The following is a 26,248-nucleotide window of genomic DNA, read 5'->3' as shown; positions in this document are numbered from 1 at the left end:
TGATTGTGAATGTGTTAGATTATTTATGTCTTTTTTTTTTTTTGTTTATTGGATTTTCACTCTTTGCGTTCAGACAGGTTCTTGAAGTCGAGATTGGTTAAGTTTGTGTGGGGTTATTTACCGTCCCCCCCCCCCCCCTCCAGGCGAGATGGCAATAGCACACGGGGGGCGAAGGACGAAGGACCGAGCCGAGCACTCAGGGGATGCAACTGGGTTGACCGGACCTAGTCGAGTCTGCCTTGCCAATTCCCCTGGGCTCTTACTTTGCTGCTGCCTCTATCGGCTGCAGCGCTCGTGCCACAATGCTACCCCTCTCGCACTTGGCCTTCTCGCTCAGGCCTAGGGGATGACGTAAGCCTCACCTCCTTTGATCCTTTGCTCGAACGTCTGCTGTTACTGCACACGTTGCGGGGCTCGCACACTTTCCTTCCAGGCTGCCTCTGACGCCTCTGCCCCGGTGCTTATGATGTACCGGCCGAGCACCCTCAGCACAGCACAGCTCCTGCCGCAGTCTACTGTCTACTTCTGCTTCTGTCGGCTTCTGTCTGCTGGCAGGTCACCTCAAACCCGCTAGCCGCGACTGCCTGCCCCAATTGACTCCTGTACCGGCTCCTTGCCTCACCGTATAGGGCCTCTCGGCGGGGGGGGGGGGGGGAGTGAAGCGGGTGCAGCTAGGGCTAGATCAGCTGGGCGCACACTGTTCTCCGTTACTATGGGCTGTTTTCCGTGGCTCCGTCGTTGTTCTGCGATGATACTGCACCACCCACTTACTCGCTCGAGCACACTGCTCCGCCGCCGCTCCTCCTCCGTGGTTCGCGGTCCGCGACCCAGCTGTGCTCAGCTCGGCTCAGTCACGGAACATGAGGCGTGGAGTCGAGCTCAGCACAACGCAGCACGGGTGAGAATGAGCAGAGTGGACCAGACGGGGGGGGGGGTTCACCGAGCATACGACGAAACTTCAACGGCTCCCTCGGCACCACAGCTTCTCACGGCAGCCCGCGGCTAAGGTGGACAGCGAGCCGGCCAATGAGCTGGAGCCGGGGCCGGTAGCTTGTTTTTCCAGCGGCAGTGGTACAGCAGCAACACGGCCGTTCAGAGTCGTTCAGAGTCGCGTTCTGACAACTTGAGTTGCGGTAAGTCAGATAGTACCATCTGGTTTCTGCCTTCCCTCTGTAGATTATTCTATTGTCTTTAAGTGCCTGCTCCCATAGTGTCACCGAACAAGCAGGCGCTGTACTGTACCATATAGTTTTGCGTAACTTGAGTTTATTTATTCACGGTTTGCTTTAATTTTTTTATATAGCCCTCTAGGGCAAGAGTCTAGCTATAGCAAGCAGTTTACTTACAGCTCTTTGACATTTCATAGCTTATTTTGCTGTATTCAGGTTGTAACTTATAAAATGGAAGGAACAAAAGGATCTCTGTTACAAAAAAAGTAACCTTCTGAGCGATACACATATAATACAGTTCGGTCATTTTCATGGTACACTTTATTTGCAGCAGGCATGCTAACTCTCTGCGTCAGTGGAAACTACTAACAGATTAAACTCCGATCCCTCCCCCGCAATAACATTACTCATTAGAGTTATTTTGACATTTTTATTGTTGCCTAGAAACTGCTGGACAAATGAGGACATGTGCATTTTAAACCTGTGTTATTTTTAAACACAGGAAAGCACCAGGTGTACCTGCACCGGTCGAACCTCCCTAAAGCCGACACTGACACAGAGTGTGCAACTCCACATTCAAATAATGACCTTCCTAAATCAGACCATTTGCATGTGGCTACTGCTTATAAAGGGTACACTGTATGCAGCAATTTTATAGCTCTTCATAATGTGCTGCATAGTTATACATGTATAAGGTCCCAAAAGTGAGACCCATTGGCTATGCGGATGCTTGTTTAAAACTGCCCTCACCCACGAATTGTGGCATTCTTCATCATTGGGCTTTCTGCAACACCCCTGCGCAGACCAACACTTGGGGTGGAGCAATAGGAAGGGGAAAGACAATACAAACATAAAACAATAATAGGGATCTGAAATAGTGCAGAAGTGAAAATATAAAATGCCTCCCAGGTATCCACTACCATCCTTCCATACAGCCCCCCTCTGTTAATCAATCGCTGTGTTTAGTCCACCCATAAAACCAATAACAAACAGACTGACTCAGCACTGGCCTTAATTACTGTTTTGCATGATTCGGATGAGGTATAGTTCTCTACATACTTCATAACAGCCACTTACTACTGACCAGAGCAAAAAGACATTCCTCACTCACTCCTGAAAATGAAGTGCTTGAAATCGAATTGAAGCTGAATTATCTTGCATGAGATGCAACAACGCATGTCAGTCCTATTCTCCATCTCTTTCTCCCAGAAGCACTCCCCTCCCAGGAACTGCTCTCCTCTTACACTTCACTTGACACACCTATTCCTGAAGAGCCCATCATGCACACTGGTGAGAACTCTTTCCTCCATGCACACTACCCACACATACATAACATCTTAATACTCCTTAATCATAGTTCCAGCAACCCATCATATTGCGACAATCCTTCGAGCTACACTTTTAAAACAAGATCAAAAGTCAGTCTTCTCCAGCATCCTCAATCGAATAACTTTCTCTCATCAGTTACCCATCTTCTTTCCACACATCACCTGTAGGTGTGAGGGATGTGCCCAGTCTCAGGGCAATCTGTATTGTCCTGTCTCTGATTGTCTTAATTTTAATTTCAGAACCTTGTGTGATGCATAGAACTAGCACTACAAGCTTAGGGAATAAAAAGCAGAAGTTCTGCAAGTCTGGGGAATAAAACACAGGACCCAGAGATAGGAGGCACATAAATAGACTGGTTGCACAAAGGCATGGTAGAAGTAATCTGTAAACATTGGCAAATGCCTGTGTTTGAATATGTTAGCGCATTAAAGTCGGACGTATTGGCTTTCCCAATGATTGTTAGTAAAGCGAGTGGTAATGAGCATGTTTCCTCACCATGGCCTCCCTCCTTTCCTTGTGTCGGCAGAGCTAACACTGGTAACTCTTCAGGAGTGCCTCAACAAAAGAGTGTGTGTGTTGCTGGGCACTGGGTGTCTGCGTGTCAGGAAGAGACTCTTCTCTCAACTAATAGTCTGGAGTAGGGCAACCGTCTTTCCTCCCCCTCCTCTTTGTGGAATAGTTGTGCTCCTACTTGTTTCCTTGGGGTAGGCGGGGGACTGTTGACTGCGACTAAGGATGGGGGTGGAGTTGAAGAGCGAACTACTCCTTGAAACTGGGGGCCTGCGTGTCTGAGGAGGACTTCCTGGTAACTGAGTTGGCCTTCACCGGACAGGTACTCTGTTGCTCATCCCATCCCTCTGTTGGCTATACAGTGGTGACAGACAGCTGCTATTCTTTGAGTAAATCCCGTTATCTTCTCATACTGGTTGATCTAACTTGAGGAAAACTGTTGTATACCAGATTTTTGCCAAGGGGTTGTGGCAATGACTTGTGGAATGCATGAGAATTTAGTTTGGCTGTGACCTTTTGAGGCTTTGGGGGTAGCCAGAGGTCATCTGTATTGAGGTAGCAGTTTAATTTAGTAGATCTGTCCCACACTCTGGAAGTGACAGCTTGTGAGAAAAACACAGCAGAATTTGGAGAATGCATTGAACTTGGCAAGTGGGGGCGCCATTTTGTACTATGGGAAGTGTTAAATTACTAATATCTGTCCAGAGCCCCTTCCAATCACAGCGTGCTGGGGCTCACTGTGCTCTGGAGCAAACCAATCAAATGTATGTCATGGTGCCAGCAAGCGTTGATGTAGCAAGATGTGGCCATTAGCGGTACTGTGAGAGACGTGATTATTTCAGGGAGAATGACGGTTCTATGGGTAGTGTGTGTTTTGAGTGGAAGGCGTTCAAAGTTTAGATGCACAGAGTCTGCGTTAACATGGTTGCAGTTACTAGGAATGCGACACTGAATGACGATAAAACATGAAGATGAATTGTGGTTAACAAAAATCAGATGCGCAGTGGTCTTTGAAAGGGATCTCAGTAGCTGCATCTAATCATGTTAAACTCTTGTAGAGAATGAGATGGCCTAGTAGCATGCAGAGAGTATAGAGCAGATACACCATTCATGTGGCTTCTGTTATATGCAAATCAGTCTTGACCCTGTGCCTCATGGCAACAGTTCAGCCCGAATTGCCAAGCCACGTCTTGCCACTAGATTCAACCTAGCCTGGCTGATGAGGGCTGTTATCCCGAAACCGGACCCAGGATGCTTGTTTCCGGTCCAGGGAAGAAATGGCTTGGCAGTTCAGGCTGGACTGTTCCCACAAGGCACAGGGTTAAGGCTGATTTGCATATAGCTGGGTCTGAACTGGGGTGGTGAAGTGAGCTAAAGTACGATGATGGATTCAACCCAGATCTGTGACGGGGGGTGAGTGTCTGAAAAGTTTCAGCACTCGGGCGATCATCTCCTTGTGTTTGCTTATTTCAGACTTCTCAGGATTTCCCGCAACATCTCAGCCATGTCATCAAATCGTCTTCTAACTTCTCATCAGTCCTGACATTCCGCATGTACCTTTCTTCTACTAGGAGCCTCTCTGACTTATCTTTCACCCAGGCTTGTACTGTGGGTACTCTGGAGAAGACAACGATTTTTCTTTTAATCCTAACGATGCAAGAGGGTTCTAGTTCAACATTTCTGCCCAATGCATTTCGGGCCTTGCAGGCCCTTTTTCAGGGGCTTAAATCTATAAGTAACAAAGATATAAACTCCAATCAGGAATGTACAATGCGCAGGGCAAAAAAATCGTAATTTGTGCCACACCTACATATATATATCAAGATTTCAGTTATGGGTTCGAAATCAAATGCTCAAATGCAATGGTCGGCACCAGTTCGCTTTATGATCCATGTGTAATAACTGGTATGACCAGTCACAAACATGTCAAAAAAGTTGTAAATCACAATGCAAAAAACAGTTTGTCAAAAACAGCCCATATCTACTTTTTCGTTTAATCCCTTTGGGATCTTGTTTATTTAACCTCTTAATCCAATAAATCTCTCTCTGAAGCAAAGGTCTCGTAAGATCTTTGCCTGGGGATGTTATTACTCTCTAAATCACCTGAAACTTCATTTGGGCAATAGAGTGTCGGGCTTCTGCCCAGTGTACGGTTAGACTACTGGTTTTGTTAATTGTTTTAATAGTGATTTTGTGCTTAGAAATACGCAATTAGATCTTTCTTTCTGTTTTTCCGACTTAAAGTAGTCCACAGGGTCACTTAATGTTGACACCAGATTTTGGGAATTACAGTCAATCAATCAATCAGGAGTTTGTTAAAGCGCGACTACTCACCCGTAAGGGTCTCAAGGCGCTAGGGGTGGGGGGGTTTTGGGGGGGTGCAGGTTCCATTCCATCAAGGAGGGGGTCTGTCGAAGAGCCAGGTTTTGAGGTTTCTTGCGAAGATGGGGAGCGATGTTGTCTGTCTGAGGTGGAGCGGAAGGGCGTTCCATGCTTTGGCCGCGAAGAAGGAGAAGGAGCGGCCTCCCGATCTGGTCTTTCTGGTGCGGGGGACCACAGCGTAGGAAAGCTGGGCTGATCGTAGGGTCTTTTGGGGTGCGTGGAATTTGAGTCGGCTGTTCAGGTATGCTGGTCCGGTGCCGTGGAGGGCCTTGTGTGCGTGGGTGAGCATCTTAAAGGTGATTCTCGCCTCGACGGGGAGCCAGTGGAGTGTGCGCAGGTGCTGGGAGATGTGGCAGTGTTTTGGCAGGTTGAGGACCAGTCTTGCGGCGGCGTTCTGGATGTTCTGTAGCTTGCGGATGAGGTTTTTGTTTATTCCGGCGTAGAGTGCGTTGCCGTAGTCGAGTCTGCTGGTGACCAGGGCGTGAGTGACTGTCTTTCGGTGTTCGAGGGGGATCCATTTGAAGGTCTTACGAAGGAGGCGGAGGGTGTGGAAGCAGGAAGATGAGACAGAGTTGATCTGGCGGTCCATTTTGAGCTCGGAGTCCAGGATGATTCCCAGGTTGCGTGCGTGGTCTGTGGGAGTTGGCGGGTTTCCGAGGGCGGTGGGCCACCAGGTGTCACTCCAGGCGTCGGGGTTTGGGCCCATGATGAGTACTTCTGTTTTGTTGGTGTTTAGTTGTAGGCAGCTGTTTTTCATCCATTTGGCGACAGCTTCCATGCCTTCTCGAAAGTTGCGTCTGGCGGTGTTGGGCTCGTTGGATAGGGAGAGGATGAGCTGGGTGTCGTCTGCATATGACACGATGTTGAGTCCGTAGGTTCTGACGATGGGGGCAAGTGGAGCCATGTAGACGTTGAAGAGCGTTGGGCTGAGGGAGGAGCCCTGGGGGACTCCGCAGGTGATAGGTGTGGGGTCCGAGAGGAAAGGGGGGAGTCTGACCCGCTGCGTCCTGCTGGAGAGGAAGGAGCAGATCCAGTCGAGGGCCTTGTCGTGGATTCCTGCATCGTAGAGTCTGCGTATTAGGGTGCGGTGGGAGACTGTGTCGAACGCCGCTGATAGGTCGAGGAGGATGAGGGCTACTGTTTCTCCTTTGTCCAGTAAGGTGCGGATGTCGTCTGTTGCGGCGAGGAGGGCGGTTTCCGTACTGTGGTTTTTTCTGAAGCCGATTGGGAGGAGTCGAGGATGTTGTGTTCTTCAATGAATGTGGCGAGTTGGCTGTTGATGGCTTTCTCGATGACTTTCGCTGGGAACGGGAGCAGGGAGATGGGTCTGTAGTTTTTGAGGTCGGTGGGGTCCGCTGAGGGTTTCTTTAGGAGGGGGTTGACCTAGGTGTGTTTCCAGTCGTCGGGGAATGAGGCGGTCGCCAGGGAGCGGTTGATGGTTTGGCGGAGCATGGGTGCGATGGTGTTGGCGGCTCTGTTGAAGATGTGGTGGGGGCAGGGGTCCGTGGGGGCCCCTGAGTGGATTGACTTCATTGTCTTCAGTGTGTCTTCGGTGGTGAGGGCTGTCCAGTCATCAATCGCTGGTTTCCGGGTGTCGGGGGTGGTTGGTGAGGGTTCAGTGTGTTGGTTGTCTTCGTCGAAGTTGTCGTAGATGCTCTTGATTTTGTGGTGGAAAAAGATGCTGAGTTTGTCGCAGAGGTCTTGTGAGGGAGGGATGTCGGTAGACTCGCTGGTGGGTTGGGCGAACTCCTTGATGATGCTGAAGAGTTCCTTGCTGTTGTGTGCGTGGGTGGAGATTCTGTCTTCAATCGCTTTTTTCCTCGTTTCTCTGATGAGTTGATGGTGGGCGTTGGTGGCGGCTCTGAAGTTGTTGTGGGCTTCTGTGGATTTGGTGTTTCTCCAGGCCTTTTCGAGGCGGCGGCATGTGCGCCTGGACTCTCGAAGTTCGGTGGTAAACCATCTGGCTTTCTTGGCACGGGTATTGTTGTTTTCTTGAGGGGGGCTATGGTGTTGGTGCTGTCCGAGATCCATCTATGCAGGGTTCGGGCTGCGGTGTTGGGGTCGTCGTTTTCCGCGATGGTTGGGGTGGAGTTGTTGAGTGAGGAGGTGAGCTGGTCATCGGTGATTTTGGTCCAGTTTCTTTGTGGAAGCAGGTGCTGGTGTCTGTGGATGGTGGGTGTTCTGAAGGTGAAGTGGACGCAACAATGGTCGGTCCATGGGAGTTCGGTGGTGTGGCTGAAGGTGATGGAGTTTCCTGTAGTGAAGAGGGGGTCGAGGGTGTGACCTGCTGAGTGCGTGGGCTCGGTCACGATCTGGCGGAGTCCAATGTTGTGGAGGTTGTCCAGGAGGGATGTGGTGTTGGGGTCCAGTTGATTGTCGAGGTGGAAGTAAAGGTCTCCCAGCAGGGTGTAGTTGGTGGATGCGATGGCCTGCGGGGAGATAATGTCCGTAATGGAGTTGGCGAAGGGTCCGCGGGGTCCAGGAGGTCGGTAGATGAGGGTTCCTCGGAGGGCGGCGGTGGGGCTGGCCAGTATCTTGAAGTGAAGGTGTTCCATCAGTTCTGTGGACTCGTCAGGGAGTGTGCTCAGGCGGAGGCTGGACTTGTGGACGATGGCGAATCCTCCTCCTGGGTGGATGGGGCGGTCCTTCCTGGAGATCTTGTATCCTTGGGGGATGGCGATGGCGATGTCCGGTCCTGAGGTGGTGTTGGTCCAGGTTTCGGTAAAGAATGCTACGCCTGGGGTTGTGCTGTCGAGGAGGTCCCAGATTTCTGTGGCGTGTTTGTGGAGGGATCGGACGTTGAGGAGGATGCATTGCAGGGTCTTCGGTTCGGTTGTGTTCTTGTGGGCGGGTTGTGCTGGATCCGTGTTCTTGGCGGTGCTGCAGGTGTGCCGGCAGCGGTGACAGCTGAAGGGTCCATGGGTGTCGGCTGGTGATGCTAGCTTGCAGTTGTTGTTGCAGCCTGGGTTGAGTGCGTGGAGTGCTGCTGGGTCGTAGCGTTGGCGGGGCGGAGGTCCAGGGTTCCTGGTGCTGTCTGAATTGTGTTTCAACAAAATGGTTTCTCCTGTTGATGGATGTTGAATCTTATTGCCAGTTATTACATTGTGATACTGTACACAATTGTAACATTGCGTGGTACTGTGAAAGTCCATACTTTCTTCCTGTGGCTTGATCATCAACAATTCTTTAAAATATTTAGATCTGCTGTAAGCGTGCAGTGGTTTGTCTTTGAAAATGTAATTAAAATCTATTTCATTCTGAAGAATTTCCCATCTGTTGATGATTTTCTTGATTTTCTTTGAACTTGTAGAGTATTTGGACACAAATATGTGCCGTTGCAAATTTTCTTTGGTTGATTCTTCAGCAGCGTGAGACGATCTTTCTTATCCATGCATTCAATAGCATCATCCAAAATGTTCCCTCCTACAGTAGCATCCTTAAAGTAGGAAGAATGCAACCACTCCTTGCACATTGATCTAAAAAATCACCAAGGAGCATGGGCAGCTATTTTAGATTGACTAGGTCTCTACTCATCCACAGCTCACATATGAAAATTACATCTCACTGTCTAGTGTTTTAAGCTTCTCAACTAAGCATATAGTTGATGCTCAATGTCTGAATCAGATGCTTGGAGCCAACAATCAAAAGCTCAGTTTCAGCAGATTTTAGGGCAAGCTGATAATTTTGTATTCATATTAAGATAGTAGGCACCACATTAGGAAGGGTGTCTGCATCACTTTCTGCCTCGCTGGTCAAAGAGAGCACTAACTGGTTTTTATTAGCCTAAAAGTGAAACAGTAAAAATGAAACAGATCAAATAAGACCTTCGTATAGACATTAAATAGCACAATGGATAGCAGAGATCCTGCATACTCCGCACTAAGATTCCACCACTGAAGACAAAACAACACATACAACCACTTCGAAGATCCTTTTGGTAAGAAAAGAAAGAGCTGAAGAACAGGCACTTCCACCATACTGCAGATAATGAATCCAAATGCTAGACTTTATGGTATTAAATGCAGCCAGGAGATCAAGCAACGCCAAAAACATACCTTTGCTCTAGCTGCAATTTCCAACAACTTCTCTCAAATGTGCAACAAAGTAATCTTTTTTTTGGCCTGAGCGAAATTGAGTCAGAGCAGAAGAACAGACATAATAAACATACTGCAAACAGTTCATTAGTATGCCATAATCTATGATATTGAAGTTAGCCAAAATACCATTTAAGACCAAAAGCACAACCTTCCTTCGGCCTATTATTTCTAGTGGTGGGTGAAGAATTCTGCTCCGCCGGCCGAGTTTGCAAAGTTTTGCCCACTCAGCGCTCGGTTCGGAGTTCCGAAAAACTCCACGAAGTGATGCAGAGCTTTTTCTCTCAAGCACACGTGGGAAAACAAATCACACCTTAGACCTCCTCCTGGTGATACTTCTCATAGCGGGTGTGGGAGGCAGGTCGCGGCGGCTCGTGTTGAGAAATCCGTAATTATTAGAATGTCTACTTGAGCGCTAGAAAGTAGCAGTGCCCTCTGGCACAACGGGTAGTGCCGTTCTGCGCTAAAAATCAGTGCGAGCAGCGTGTCTTAACAGACTCGGCCACTGGCGGAGCTTCGCTGAGTGCGGCTGAGTTTTTCTAGGACTTCGTGGAGTAAAACTCTGCACACTCCGCCATAGTCTTCAATGCCTTGGGCAAAGGAAAATCTCACTTTTTTTTTTTTAAATATATTTTTATTGCAGAATAGTGCAGTATACATCTAGAAAGATCTACAATCCAAACATTGGCATGCATAGCACCCCCGCCATTACAATGTAGCACACAGCCATTCAGCCCACAACCCGAAGGTCGGGCGGCTTAAATCAAGAGAGCTATGGCAGTCTTTATATCGTAGACAGGTAATTGTGATCAATCCACAAAATTCTTTGCATCCACATTTCCTTTTTCTCCCGACCCCCCCGCTCCCCCCCCGCCCCCCAACAGAGGAAAATCTCATCACTCCTAAAGTTTTGCCCCCTGATAACTAGATATCTGTTTTTTCACGATTTATATGCCTGATGTTAGCCAAGATTATTTGTTTTCACAAAAGTTATATGCATAAAATATTTATGTATAAGGGATTTCAGCCATCCCTCTTCATCTGTTGGTGTATTATTGAGTCATTTTTGGGTTTCGCCTGCCGAAGGCTGCGCTCTGCGCAGCTTTTCGGCGCAGGCGAAATCCTTTGTTTACAATAAGGACTTCGGGACCGTCACCCGGCTCCCATTGGTTAGCTCCATAAATGGAGGCTAGCCATTGGGTGCCGGATCTGTCCGTCAAGGCCGGACCAGATTCGGGGGCGTTCCCGCGATTTTTTCCCTGGGCGGAGTTTCGTTTTTTCCCGTTCCCTCCCCTTTCACTGAAAGTGATTTCAGATGCGCTGTCCATTCCCGCCCCCCTCCGTGTGCCTCCCCGCCCCCTCCCGCTGTCCGTGTCGCTGACTATCGGTGCTGCGCACTACCCAAAAGCAGGAAAAAAAGAAGCTAACATTGGAGATGGGGTTTTACAACTTAAAATATCTAACCCGTAAAACTACATCGGTCCTGCATCGAAGGAGCGTGATATTTCCCGTCCTTTTGAGGCCATTTAAGTAGCGACATATGCGCAGCATTTCTGTAACCTTTCAAAATGGCGGCTCTCTCTGCCACACGTGAAAAATGTGACGTCACCTCTGCAACACCCCTCACTCTTACTTCCGCCCACTTTCAGATGGCCGCTTTAGCATTGATGGGACCGAGATGGGAACAGGCGTCCTTTTCCCACAGTAGCATGGCGGTGTTGCTACTTCCGCCCTTTTCAAAATGGCTGCGCTCGCGTCCTTCAGCCGGTGCCTTCGCAATTTTCCAGCACTCTTACCGTCAGGTGCTGCCGGGTACCACGCTCTGCCACGGCGCCATGGTCTCGGTGGAGTACCCCCTGAGGATCCGGAGTGCCCATGGAGAACGGGTCCGCGCTTCAAAGCGCGGTTGTATGGGCATCATGGGGATGTATCAGGGGTGCGGCCTGAAGTACTATGGCCGAGCCCGCTTCAGCTCCAGGAACTGCAAGCAGAGGAGCGTGAGTGGTTTCCTCCCTTGCAGGAGATGCAGGAGCGCATCCGGGTCCGGGAGGTGCAGGAGGCCAGAGCGAAAAGGGAGAGGTACTTTGGATTGGAGAGTGTATTTGGAGAGGACATGGGGGTTGCGCTGAGTCGGGCTTCTACCACACTTTTGTCATTTATAAATTCTCTGGATGTGTTGTTCGTCTGCCTGATCTTGGTCAGGTTGTTGACTTTATAAAGGTGCTGTTATGGCTGACTTTGGAGCTTGTGGCCGGAGAGAGTCTGAGTGAGGCAAAGGAGAGACCACTGTTGGTGGCAGGTTAGGGGTGTGTCGTGGTACTGAGGTCAAACAAAGTAGGAAACTGAAATGGGAGATAATTTATGCAGGAGACCCGTCCTAATAAAGGCGAGGAGAACGCTACGAAGGGGAAAGAGCTGTATAGAAACCAAGACGAGTTTCATTAGAAAGCCGAGAATAATATATTGATGAGAAGGAACGTGTAGAAATCGAAGGTGGTACTCGGGCCATCTAGCTAAAAGTAGAGTGAGAACGTTACTACTGGATATTAGGTTGAGGTTTTAAAATAGGACAAGGGGTGTTAGAGAGGTATACAGTAAAGAGTACTGGAAGTCCGAATAGGGAGGACAGAAGTTCACATACTGGGACACAGATTGAGGAATGGTTGAAGGTGGGTCAATGAAATTGCACCGAAACTAATTGGGAGTAGTGTTAATCATGAGTAGTAAGAAATTGGTACGGGGATGGGAATGTGCGGTTCTGAGAAGCAAAGGGATGATGGCAAATGAAGCTGGGTGTAAAGGGCACTGAGAGGACAAGGAAGGAGTGCTGGAGCTGGACCGGGGAAGTAGTGAGCTACAGAGAGAGGACCAGCCCTAGTGCTGACCAAGAAAGGAGCGCTGGAACAAGTAGCAAGAAGTAAATCACAGCCTCTGGAATTGGGTTGACAAATGCAAAAACAGTTGGTGGACAGAATGCAGAACAATGTTACGTTCACCCCAGTACAGAGATCTGGGCCTATATCGATCGTTTTTGGGAAAGCACATGTCTGTAGTTGGATTTGGGGAATGAATCTCTGAAACTGAGATCTGTTTTGAATTTGGGAAGTGCTTCTCTTAGAGACAGCAGCATAGTGTGGGCTGTGAGAGCTGTGTGGGCTGTGAGAGCTGTGTGGGCTGTGAGAGCTGTGTGGGCTGTGAGAGCTGTGTGGGCTGTGAGGGCTGTGTGGGCTGTTGGCAATGTAAATAACAATGCCATTTATTTATAAGTAAAAAAAAAAAAAATGTCATGAGCAATGCCAATAGCTCTAACTTTTCCAAAGGCGAAACCATTGCATTGTAAATGCTTGTTAGGCTTTGCTTGGCAATGCGTACGAAGTACGCATGCGCTATCAAAATCTAATGTAATTTCTCTGTGGGGTCGGGTATCCGCCCCCTCCTCCCATTGGCTAGCTCCATAAATGGAGGCTAGCCATTGGGAGAAGGCTCTGTCCGTCAATCTCGGACCAGATTCGGGGGCGTTCCCGAGAATTTTTCCCTTTTGGTGACGTCAGCCGAAAGCCTGTTCTCGGGAACGCCCCCGAATCTGGTCCGGCATTGACGGCACCCGCCCTCATTGCAGCCGCCGTCATTTCGGAAGTGGTTGGCCGGCTGGCCAATCCTGGCGCGGCCGGCCGGAAGTCCCGCCCCCGCCCGGGAACGCATGGAGCCCCGGAGGAGAAGTGCTGGCTGGTCTTCTCGTCAGTGCACACCGGACCGCTGATGCCCGCTCCACCAGCTGCTGCTGACTTTGGGGGAAATGTGCCAAATGTACCTGTACCTGCTATCATTTTCTTCACGTTAGAATACAGTAAGTGTATATTTTTGCAAAAATAGAATGTGTGGACTTTTCGGGATTACCCAAGGAAAGCTGCGAGTGGCGCAAGTTTATAAGTGTAACTGGAAGATGTTTGTGATTCCTGAATGCGGACATCTGAACAGGCATTCAATGTCGCAAACCTCTGGGTGCAGATTGAAGGAATGGAGCACAAACTCCCTGAACAAACTGACTCTGGCAAGCCAGTACCATGCAAGGTGGAGTCTGTCTCTATCCCAGGTCTGCTCCGGTTATCTAAGACACCATTTACAATAGCCAGCTTGGCCGATATGCCATGACCAAGGGATTGGTGAATGTTTTGCTGCATAAAAGACCCACGTGTGCATTCGGTAAATATTCCTTATGTGAAGACGTACATATCCAACCCCATTTGAAAAACAATCTCTTCATTGTGCACAAATACCCTGTGTTTTTGCACCAAATCGTGTTCGTTGTTTAAACAAAAACATTTTAATTAAATTGTGCCCTGGTTGGAAATAAAGTGAAAAAGTAATGTGTGTAAATGAAGAATCCGCTGAGACACGTTAATATCATTCGACTGATGAAGCCCAGGGTGGCGCGGGTACCGGACGGAAGTGGAGACTTGTGGGTAACGGCGTATGAAGACGTGCAAAATGTGCCAGAGGAACCCTTTCACACTCCCCCCGCCCTCAGTACACATGCATCGACCCTTCTGTTTGACACCCCCCCCCCCCCCCCCCACTACAGCGAAGATAGCCCCGGAGTGATTTCAATTTCATTTCGTGGAACACATCCATGTAAATCGCCTTCAGGGGCCGATGCTGGCGATTTATGGTGCGTTTCATGGCAGCCATTTGGTTGCACAATGAGCTTCTGTACCTGGGGCGCCACTGCAGACACCTGAGTGACTCACCGCTGCACGCACACGGGGATGAGGGGGTGGGAAGCGGCACCCCTCCCAGCTCAGGCTGGGGCGGATGAGGGGTCTACCCTCCCACTACAGGACGAGGAAAAGAGAGAGGACGTCCCCCATCACCTAAGTACTGGGAGGACTAGCCTTTAGCGTGGGCGAGCTGGGCCCATGCCCAGGGCGCCGACCTTCAGAGGGGCGCAGGAGCTGACTGCAGCACTCTCCCTTTGCCCTGGCTGCAAAGAAAAGCGTGTTAAACACTCGCGTCCACATGTTGTCTGTTTTTATTGTACAAACATACCCTCCTTTCTTTTACTCCCCTCCCATTTTTAGGTTTTGCCTTTACAAAAAATGGGAGCTTTTACTTTCACTTTAACGCACTATGTGCAAGATTGCTACATAATTCACATTCCATTTCTTTCTCTTTTTGTCACCTTGAGCAAAGCTGACTTGACAGCAGCCTGGGGTCAGGCAAGGGGAGGAAATTCCTGTGAGCGGAGTTTTATGAATGAACCTTGGTTTCCATGACGCTGGCTAGGTGTGGCTAGTGGGGTCATAGTGTACTTTATTGTAGGACAGATGAGAGTCATGGCACCTTCTTTGCGCATCTGGAACTCGCTCCCCATTCAAGGGAAGCATCCGGTTTCCGGTGGGAGACGTGTACTTTCACGCTTTATACGTTTAGATGGCCTGATCCAGAATTCACGTTTTGAGACTTATTGTACAGCGTATTAAAAGTACGATTTATGGAGCTTCCATTCGACTGCTCTGAAGAACGACAACAGTCGCAGGAAAGCAGGCACAACTGCTCTGACTACGGGGGAAAAGGGCGGTCTATGGGCGGGGCACTTTTCAAATAAAGCCCATTGTAAAAAAGTTAACTTCTGTTTTGTGTAAAGCTGATACAGGCTGGTAATGTCTAGCTCTTGGTATCAATTCTAATCCTAGCTTTGATGTCACGAAAGCCCTTTAAGCAAACACACCCGTTCCCTTCAATAAAATAAAATACTGTCAATTTTTTGGGAAAATTGTAAATTCACCGATTGAAGAGACCGATAGGTGTATGGACCCAATGACCCCACGGCATCAATGTGTGGCACTTTTTTATAAGCAATACAACATCGCCACTTTAATAGATATGCCAGGAAGCATAAATAGTAGTGATTCCCCAAAATTACCCTAAAGGGAGGTATTAAAGTGCTGGGCCTAAATGGGGTCCCTATTGACTTATTCAAAGACAATAGATTGGTGAGCCCCACTATTATTCAACGTATTGAGGAGTGCAGAATACACTGACCCCCTGCTTCTTGGTCTAACTCAGTCATTGCCCTATTTTCATGTTGATTTCCAGTGTGTGTGGGGGGGTCTCGCAGTGTGTGGGGGGGTCTCGCGGTGTGTGGGGGGGCTCGCAGTGTGTGGGGGGGGCTCTGTGTGGGTGTGTGTGGGGGGCTCTGTGTGGGTGTGTGTGGGGGGGCTCTGTGAGGGGGGCTCTGTGTGGGTGTATGCCAGGAAGCATAAATAGTAGTGATTCCCCAAAATTACCCTGAAGGGAGGTATCAAAGTGCTGGGCCTAAATGGGGTCCCTATTGACTTATTCAAAGACAATAGATTGGTGAGCCCCACTATTATTCAACGTATTGAGGAGTGCAGAATACACTGACCCCCTGCTTCTTGGTCTAACTCAGTCATTGCCCTATTTTCATGTTGATCCCCAGTGTGTGTGGGGGGTCTCGCAGTGTGTGTGTGGGGCTCGCAGTGTGTGGGGAGGGCTTGCAGTGTGTGGGGGGGCTCTGTGTGGGTGTGTGGGGGGGCTCTGTGTGAGGGGGGCTCTGTGTGGCTGTGTGTGTGTGAGGCTCTCTGTGTGTGGGGGGCTCTGTGTGGGTGTGTGTGTGGGGGGGCTCTGTGTGTGTGTGGGGGGGCTCTCTGTCGGTGTTTGTGTGTGGCATTTGCGAGAGATTAAGCTATTGGCATTGTAAATGACAATGCCATTTATTTATGTTAGAAAAAAACATAAATAAAAATGTCAAGAGCAATGCCAATAGCTCTAACTTTAACAAAGGCAAAACCATTGCATTGTAAATGCTTGTTTTATATTTCTTCTGCCCATTACAGCACAAGGCAGTGGGACAGACCACTTCAGCCATTGGCTAGCATTACCTCGCTTAGTGGCGCCATTCTGCATTTAAAAGGATACAGCCACACACAAAGTAGTTCTGTTCAGTGCCAGGGACATGTATGGCAATATATGCTTTTTCAACCCAAAAATGTATTTGATTTTAGCAATTACTTTGTTGATTTTCATTGGAAAGGGCCCAGCAGCTTCCCCAACGATAAAGGTTTCCAAAAACTATGACAAAAAAGCATTGACAAAACCAAAAGGTGGAAAACCAACACCAAATCTATTGCCATTGCCAACACTTGTTAAATATTGTAGTTAGAAAAGGAGTAACAGCAGTGGGTTAATAGGTTGCCGGATCCATGGGTGTCAATGAGGACTACTTCATCAAAGGGGACACTCGTCAAGCATTAAAGAAACTGGCACCTTAACATTCTTTGAGTGATTTGTAAATAATACTATTAATAATTGGAAAAGAGCTGGAATCCATACATAAACAAATGAGTCTCCCGTAAATTGATAGAAATTCAGGATATTGATAATATTCAAGATTTGATAGGTCGATAATTCCCTCATTCTCCACCTAGGAAACCTTTTGGAAGAAGAAGCGGTTGGGGGGTGGGGATTAACAGTCTTAGCTCCTACATCCGTCTCAAAGACTGATATCCCAGGTACGTGCTCAGTCCTACTTTTGTCTTCTATTGTTATTATTATTATATCCTTTCTTTTCCAATCTTCTTCTGCATATGTATGCATAGATCCATCTACTATGGGATAACATTCCAAACAGTATTAATGTGTCCATTAAGCAGATGTCAGTTTACAAGTGTGCATGGCATCCAACTCTCCATTGCATCAAGATGTGTTATACAATATATAGGAAGGTTGGTAAAATACAACGGTTCCCAAAAAAGCTATACCATGAGCTGGCTTGGGCTATTGGCTACTGCTTGCAACTGTAGCCATATTGCTTGGCTTGGCACAAGTGATCTGCCAAACATTTCTGCGCTCGCTAGTGCCGGGTAAAGATCGGTTAATCAGTCTCAGGTATCCCCACTAATCAATTTAGTTGCCTTTCCATTTATCACGGTTATACTTTTTTTTAAAATTGTTTGTTTTAACGTTGTTGCACACGTGTGGTGAACTACTTTTCACTTTCTGTAACAGGACCAGGTTGCGCAAACTTGCGGGATTGAAATGTATCGGTAAATACACAAAAAAGTATGATTGATACTGATAATTTTACATGATGTGGTTTTATCCTATTGATTTTGGGTACTGTTAACATTTTGTAAAAATGTTTAATCTATCCATAAAACTGCTAAACTTGAACCTTCTTCGTCTGTCTGGGGTTTATTACACTGTTTCGTACCAATGAAGTTTTTCGAAATGGCTTGGTGAAATACTTATACCAAATGCTGTCTTTTAGCAACAGAGTGGCTATTCTGAAGTAACTGTATATAAAAGCAGCAAATGAAGGCTCTGACTTGGTATACAATTCAGAATAATCAAAAATGAATGCACTAGTGTAACCTAGAAAGATTCGGATTGCTTGTGTAGAACTGCATGTTGTGCAAGAGAATCAATATTTATAGCTTCCTTTTGTTTTGTTGCCCAGTTTCCAGTGAGGCATCCCCAGATGAAGGAGTGTTGGAAGATTTGACTGCGATTGATAAGAAAGCAGTGGAGCAATTAACCGAAGGACTGATATCTCATTATTTACCTGATCTTCAGCGATCAAAATCAGCCTTGCAAGAACTCACGTATGTATTCCTAAAATATTGGTTTTTCTGAAGTACATCGGAAGAATCCGAATTTGAATAGTTTTGATTTTCTGAGAGATGTACATGAGTTCCTTTTTACGCTGTAAATTAGTGGTAAGCATCGACCACAGTTAAGATCTCTGTGACTTCTCAAATGAGCACCCCAGATTAAAAATATGGATAAAATGAGGTCAGTGAATGCAGGGTATGAGTTTAAATCCTGGCGTCTGAGGTGGTAATATAATCAAAAATGTGCACTTTTATTTAAAATAAATATACATTTGACTAATTAAACATGATTTGTCAAGTTAACAGATGACTATATACAGACCCAGTTGGGGCCGTGCCATTGACATTTTAATTTTTTAGGTCTGCTGTGTAGAAAATAATTGCTGTATGGTATAAAAAGGGAACGCTGGGAAGTTTGTCACTTAGCACTTTTATTTGCCTCTTTCTATTTGCACTTAGTATATGAGAAACGACAACCAGTGTTTACTTATTGCACATTAATCCGTGGTCACTGTGCACATAAAAACTTGAAATGTGGTACCTCCCATAGAAGCTGTACCCACCATGATTGCTACATCATCTCTGTTCCATTGGAGCCCAGACTTTCTCCCAGTTCATAGTTCTTTTTAGCAAATTATAAATAGGCTAACCTGTTTGGTGTATAATTTGATGTATTAAGTCGAACACCTTTTCTTTCTTTCTGTGATCATAACTGTTTTTTTTTATAGACTTTGCAGACTCCACTTTTCACCTGTACCAATGACTAATCTTCTCTGTTGATTGTATTGGCCTCCTTCGTTCCCAAGTTCTTCCAATCCAGTAGCACTCGTAATTCTTGCTCTTGCTTATTGAATCGTTCTTCATGTGTAAAGGTACCTCCAGCTTGCCTTCTCCTATGCCCCAAGGACCATTAATCACCTTTCCCTCAATCCTAACCTCAATTTCGGGGTCAGCAATTTGTTTTCCTCCTTCAGCTCCTTCTCCTTCACATCTCACCCCCAAACTAACTCTTTGCATTCCTCCTGTCTGTCCTCCTCATTGTCCGTGTACTCCTCAAAGAGTATGCAACGAACAATACTGTTCTTTCCTCCTCTACAAATTCTGAAACAAATGGCCAATTTCTCCACAATGTTTGCATTGTTGACTCTAGGGAACCGCATCTGAAACAAATTTATTTTTTGTGATTGGAGCAAAAACATGTTTGGCCTAACCGACCCTCTGGATCTTCTATTTTCGGACACATTTAAAACTCAGCTCCTAAAACTGTCGCCTTCTTATAAGATTCCTGTACGAGATTTGCCTCTTCGCATGATCCTTCAATATTTTTAGCTATGTCTATAGCTGTATCTAAGGAAGGACTTTTACAAGTTAATAACCGCTCCTGTATCTTCTTTGAAATACACCTCACCACCAGTTGATCTCTAATTAGTTCTGACGTCAAATTCTCAAATTAGCATTGTGCGCCTACATTTTCAATGCTTTGACATAAGTATCAATGCTTTCATTGGAGTTTTGCACTTTTGTGAAAAACATATGTACTACTATATTTTTTGTTTTAGGAAAGTACTTGGCCAATTGAGCAACTGCTGTATCAAACTTGTCAAGATCCCAATATTGAAGTAGGTTCACACTCAAGTCTCAGTTTGAGTAGTTTATTCAGCATGTAAAGAAATGTCCATGCAGCAGGGGCACAGGGTTAACTGACATACATGGAATGTAGCATTCTTGACATCGCTGCATCCCATGACCTACAAACTATCTATTTGATACATCACCACACCCATCCAGTCAGGTACCTGGGGCAGGGGCTGCTGGTCAGTTATCCAGTTCCTAGGAACATTGCCCTCAGTTTTCAACAACAAGCAAACTGCTTTGTTTATCTTTTGTTTTTAAATCTTCAGCTCATTCTCTCAGCCCCGTTGTCCATTTTCAGGATAACAGTAATTTACATGGGCAATTAAAGTAGCCATTAGTGTGAAGTCAACATCTCCCCATGCATGAATGAACAGCAGGGTATCCTACATGGCTCACAGTAAAAGAAAGTGAGCTCCTGTCACAATGGATATTTCTCACCTTGGACGAGGGGACAAAGGGAAAGACAGAGAAAGGAGGGAGGAAGTGAATGTAAATAGGATCTAGCCAGCAAAAGAAGATACAAGGATGGGGTGGAGGATAGGTCAAGAGTACAACATCGAGGGGAAAAGGTGGATGTAGGAGTCTCGCCTTTGTGAACGTCTCCCCATCATGCTGCAATTCAGAAAACAGTTGAATACCTGGTTGTTTTCTCAATAGGTTATTGAGCCACACCAGAGGTTTGTCCTCAGGCAGAAGGTTTCTTGTTTTTTGACCCTTACAGGGCTAAGACACTTTCGGGTATTGCACTCACTATAAAGTTATTTAATTCATTCATTCAATTAGTGAATTCATCAGATTCAGTTGAGTATCTGTACTAGAGATTATTTGGAATACATTTGTTCGGATTACCCAGACTAAGATTACAGCCAAGTCCTCCTTTGAATATCCACTTATATGTAGAACAAAGGCTGTTTGATATCTGGGCATAGAAATACATCAAGACTCCTCAATGGCAAGTAGAGAGATTTATGGACCAGCCTTGCTTAAAACTGCAGAGACAACTTCAGGTGGCAGGCTTTATCAATGTCTCTATTCGGGAGAATTGCAGTTCTTAAAATGATGTTTCTGACACAGCTCTTATGTCTGTTCTTCAATGTTCCGATCCCCTTAAAGATGTCCTTTCTTTTAATCGGATCAGGACAACTCTTCTGACATTCATCTGGGTTAGGAATCAAAATTGCATTAGATTGGAGACTCTAATGCTGCCAAATTTGAGGGATGGTTTCATGCCCCCAAATATGGAACTCTGTTATTGGATAGCACAAGCCCGCTACTTCTGTTATTAGTATCAAGCTGAACAAAAGATTTCCCTCATATCGCACAGAAGCCTCCGTGGCTGCCCGCTTGAGATAGACTACAGCATTTGTAGGTCTCACCGCAAGCTGACATGGATTATACCTGCCATAGGTTGGCGTCCTTGGCTGGTAAACCTAAATCATACTCACTCTTCACCCCCTGCCAGATAATCCAGAACCAAAAGCGAAACAATGGTGAGAATGAAGCGTTTATAAAGTCCTTGTTCCCTGATTCCCAAGGGTGTCACCCACTCTCAAAACTTTATGGTTCGCTTTTTACTGCACCCTCCTCACGAGTCATCGTGACGAAAATGTACACTATGTTGCAGGATGAAATACCAAAGGTGGTGATGGACGGAGCGTTGACAATACAAACACTCACCCCCAGTCAACTGATCCGGGTTTAATCCATCACCGTTCTTTAGCTCACTCCGCCACCCCAGTTCAGACATGGCCATATGCAAATCAGTCTGACCCTGTGCCTCATGGGAACAGTCCAGCCCGAACTGTGTAGTATGGTATTTATATTAGAATGTTTCTTCATCTGAGAATTCCACCAGGAATTCTCATGGTTCATTCCTTTTAGAATGTTTTCTGTGCTATGTTCTCTACGTGCTCTGTGTACCTTTAAAAAGTGTTTGTTATGATACATCTTGTATGATCAGTTATGATCAGTTGCTCTGCTGATCTTAAAGAAGGTGGATGCTCCAAATAAAGACTTCTTCACTTCAGCTTGGATCTCCTTGTTTCTTATTTAAGAAGAACCCTTACTACATATTGGCGACGTTTGGGATGATTTTTTAACATTGGAACATCTACAGATCTGTATTTTGGAAGTTTAATTATATTTTTATCCATTTTTAAAGTTTTGGATAATGGTTTCAATTTATGGATTGTAAACTTCCTTGCGGTGCACTCTACTAATTAATCCATCAAAGGATTGTTCAAGTATATACTTGATTTCGAATAAAATTGGATTATTCATCGACTTTTATTGAATTTACCAAGCGACTATCTTCAGGAGAAGAGTATCGCAATTTGTATGAAGTTGATGTTGCTTGACTTAAGAAGAGGAAAGCAGCGCTACTTTGCACCTGATTTCTGAAAACAAACGAGTATTATTCTGAAAGGCGCTCCAAGAGGCACTTCAGACGCATTTCAAGCGTATTTTTAGCTTAACTGCTTTAAGAGATACTTCAAATGATACATTTTAAAGCACATTTACAACTTGGGCGTTCATCAGAACTTGTTGAAGGAGAAGTCTGACTTGTAAGTTTCTCCTTGAATTCTGCATCACGGCTTTCGTTTGTGTACTTTTAAAAAGAGGAAGAAACTTACCGCGTTCTCTTCACTCGTCACGATCTTGGAATCTGCATTGCCTGGAACTTGCATTGTTAAGCTGCGTGTCCTCCGTTCAAGTGTTCCTGACGCATTTCGGTGATGCGCACACCTTACGTGTAATATTCTCCGTTACGTGGTGGTGTCATCACATTTTGGCGGCCATTTTGTACAATCATCTGGTTGCTTAGCAATTTCACGAATGTTTTTACGAGTGTTTGTATTGTTTCTGCAAATGTTTTATTTCACAGTTTTAGAAGCGATTTATTTAAGGTAACATTGTATTTTATTTGTATTGGGAATCATCATTATTCTTATTTATTTTCTTTATAGCTAACTCGCATTATGAGTACTGTGTGTGGTACACCACCTCCTCCTTTTTACTCCGGTCCCAATCAGCCTAGTATGAAATGGGAAAAATGGTATAGATTGTTTGACCATTATTTATTAGGAATTGATAGAGCAAATTTTACTGCTTCTAGGAAATTAGCTATTTTATTGAATACTTTAGGGGCTCATGCTGAGGATGTATTTATTCATTTACCTGTATCTTCTACTCCTACTGGTATGGACAGTGGAGATTATGATTGTTTTACAGAAGCCATTGATAGACTTAAAAAAAGATTTATTGAACAACCTCATATAGTTATGGAAAGATATAATTTTTATACTAAACATCAATTACTTAATGAGCCTGTGGATACTTATGTTGAATGCCTTAGAGTACTAGCTGCTGATTGTGATTTTGGAGATCAAGTTGATAAATATATTAGAGATCAACTTATTATTCGTTGTTCAAATAAAAAAATTCAAGAGCAATTATTAAGACAACGTAATCCAACTTTAGAGGAAACAATAAGAATTGCTAAAAGTGTGGAACGATTCATTACTTCTTTTAACACTATCAATGTTGATAAAGTCACTACTGGTATTGCTGCTGTTAATGTAAAAGATTCAAAATCTCAATTTGTGTCTAAGGGCAAAACTGCATTCAAAGAATCTTATACTCAAGGTAATTCGAAATCATTTAGTAATTCTAGAAATTTTTTTTGCAATCGTTGTGGTTCGAAAACACATAATTTTCAATTTAAACAGTGTCCAGCTAGAGGTAAAGAATGTTTTAAGTGTAAAAAAAATTGGTCACTTTGGGACATATTGTTTATCTAATAAGAGAATTGCTGTGATTTCTGAATGTGAAGATCAGGAAGAAATATCTTCAGAAATCTGTTCAGATAATGAGATTCTTGCTGTCACTGAAATTCATACCTTGGGACAAGTTATCACCAATGACTGTAATGTTGATTCTGAACCTTATACTCCTCCTTTATGTACCATCTCAGTAGAAGGGAGGGATATCGACGTTATGGCAGACTCTGGGTCTCCTTATACAATTATTTCTGATTCTTTCTTTTATAAGTCTTGGGACAACAAACCTTTACTTCCAAATGACATTCGTGTTTTTGGATTAGGTGGAAAGGAAATTCAAATGTTGGGTTATTTTGTTTCTGATATTATTTTTAGACACAAAACTATTTCTGGAAAAGTTTATATTGCAGTAGATGGCTTACAGGTACTTGGTTGGAAGCATCAGAGGAAATTTGATATTGTTTTGTGTCCAAATGCTAAGAATCAAGTTTGTTTCTTTGAAGACTTGCATGTGAATGCTGTTGAAAATGCAACTCCTATTTCAGATATTATCTCTAAACATTCCGGTATTTTTAAAAACGAATTGGGTAAAGTCAAAGGATTTTCACACAAAATTGTACATAAAAAAAAATGCTGTGCCTTCTAAACATAAATTAAGGAATGTTCCTTTATCTGTCAGAGGTGAACTGTCTGAAATGATTAAACAACTATGTAAGGAAGGTGTAATTGAACCTGTAGATGCCTCTGAATGGGTTTCTCCCATTGTTTTAATTAAAAAAAAAATGGCGAGATTAGAATGTGCACGGATTTGAGGTCGGTAAACAAACAGATTGTTACGGAATGTTATCCGTTGCCCAAAATACAAGATTTATTGGCAAAATTAGATGGGGCAAAAAATTTTTAGCAGCATAGATTTGAAATCCGCTTACCATCAGGTAGAACTTACAGAAGAGTCACGAAATATAACAACTTTTATTACTCCTTAAGAAGAACCCTTACTACAAACTGCCAAGCCACGTCTTCCCTGGACCGGAATCAAGCTTCCCAGGACCGGTTTCTGGCATTACAGCCGGGCTTGCTTGACTCCAGTGGCAAAGAGAGCAAGGGACTCACGTCTGAGCATACCCTGCCAACTTAGAGCGAACCAAGAAAAACCAAAGGTGGTGATGGACGGAGCGTTGACAATACAAACACACCCCCCCAGTCAGCTGATCTGGGTTTAATCCATCACCGTTCTTTAGCTCACTCTGCCACCCCAGTTCAGACATGGCCATATGCAAATCAGTCTGACCCTGTGCCTCATGGGAACAGTCCAGCCCGAACTGCCAAGTGGACTCCAGAGCCAAGGAAGGAGGCCTTGGGAGAAGACACCACGGAGGTAGTATAATCAACTATATCCAGAAATCCAAACTCGTATCTCTCAATAGCAGGTGTAGTCTTTTCACTATATATTTTTACATCAAATATATTGCAATCCAGCGGGGCTCATTGAAGGCTGTGGGCTTGGATGGCACTGAGAGACTGTGCATTGGAGAGACTGGGAGAGCCCAGGCTGCTGTGGGGCCAGAGCTGAGGTGAGGTCAGCAGCACCACATAGAATTGCTCTGTCCCATGATAGTCAGATCACAGTGGAGACAATGCCCAGTGCACCATGAATCTCCATGTTAATTTGGTCGAGTCAAGAGATCGACCTGCCCCCTGTGTGTGGAAATCAATATTTTATCTCCTGTTCTACTATACTGTTCATTTGTGTGAAGATATCGCCATCTCCTGGTGGCCAGGTGGTACTGCGACTGAGTGTCTGATCCTGAATACATTGTTTAGAGGCTCGCTTGAGGTCTCTATTCCACCATGATTTAGAGGAAAGGAACCTGAGAAATCAGATGTCGTCTGCAATACATACCGTACTACATACCATTCCGAGAAAAAAAGCTCTGAACGACAGAACTTCTCAAAATGGGCTTTGCCCCTTTTACAGAAGAGTAGGAGGAGGAGTTGTAGTAGTAGTAGTAGTCGTCGTCTCCCCTGTTCCGGGCCCTACTGGTACAAAGCTCAGTGTCAAGCAACAAGGCCATTATGGCACCCATCGTGATTACATTTACATAGCATGGCTTTATTTCACTAACGGAAAAACATTGGTGTTACCAAAAATAATGTATAAATGATACATGTCAGTTCTGAATTCCTCCAATTTGATGTATTATTGTTCTTTTAGTTTTAGAGAAGCCCCGGAAGAAGGGATTGAATCCCAAAATGCATTGGGCATATTGCTATGTGAATGCAATATAACACAATACTTCATTGTGGTTATATATAACAAAAATATGTTCTAAAACAAATGTCAAATGAGGAACAGGTTCGGTCTCTATATTAGAATAGGGACAATGCATAACTTTTTCAAAAGATGATAGGAGATGAGAATATCATGAAAAAGTAATATAAAATAAATGAAAGGTAAAAACATGATAAATGAGTTTGAAAAGGGAATTACATTTAATGCTAAATTCCTTTAGCAGTGCTGACTGAATCCAGGATACCATTAGTTCTTTTCTGATCTAGTAAACTAAATATTTTACTGTGCCCAAACCACCTAATACATATAAGTTACCCCTGTGGTAGGCTCGGGTCAGCCCAGACGGCAGGGTTCAGTGTATTTAAAAGGTAGGGCATGTACTTTTAGGTTTTACATGTCCTGATATTGAAAAACTCTTAGGTTA

At 45.2% G+C, this 26,248-nt stretch overlaps 1 protein-coding gene across 1 annotated transcript in view; it reads left to right on the top strand.

Annotated features, from left to right (window-relative positions):
- The window catches only part of BLOC1S6 (biogenesis of lysosomal organelles complex 1 subunit 6), a 176,292-nt gene that overhangs the window by 52,094 nt on the left and 97,950 nt on the right, over nt 1-26,248 (top strand). Inside the window, exon 2 of the mRNA XM_078684771.1 lies at nt 17,964-18,108. Coding sequence (XP_078540897.1) covers nt 17,964-18,108 — 145 coding nt within the window. The remainder of the gene's footprint in view (nt 1-17,963; nt 18,109-26,248) is intronic.

This window comes from Lissotriton helveticus, chromosome 3_2 (genome assembly GCF_964261635.1).
Source record: "Lissotriton helveticus chromosome 3_2, aLisHel1.1, whole genome shotgun sequence".
Classification (NCBI taxonomy): domain Eukaryota; kingdom Metazoa; phylum Chordata; class Amphibia; order Caudata; family Salamandridae; genus Lissotriton; species Lissotriton helveticus.
The sequence above is the reverse complement of the archived record's forward strand: the minus strand, read 5'-3'. Positions and strand labels throughout refer to the sequence as shown.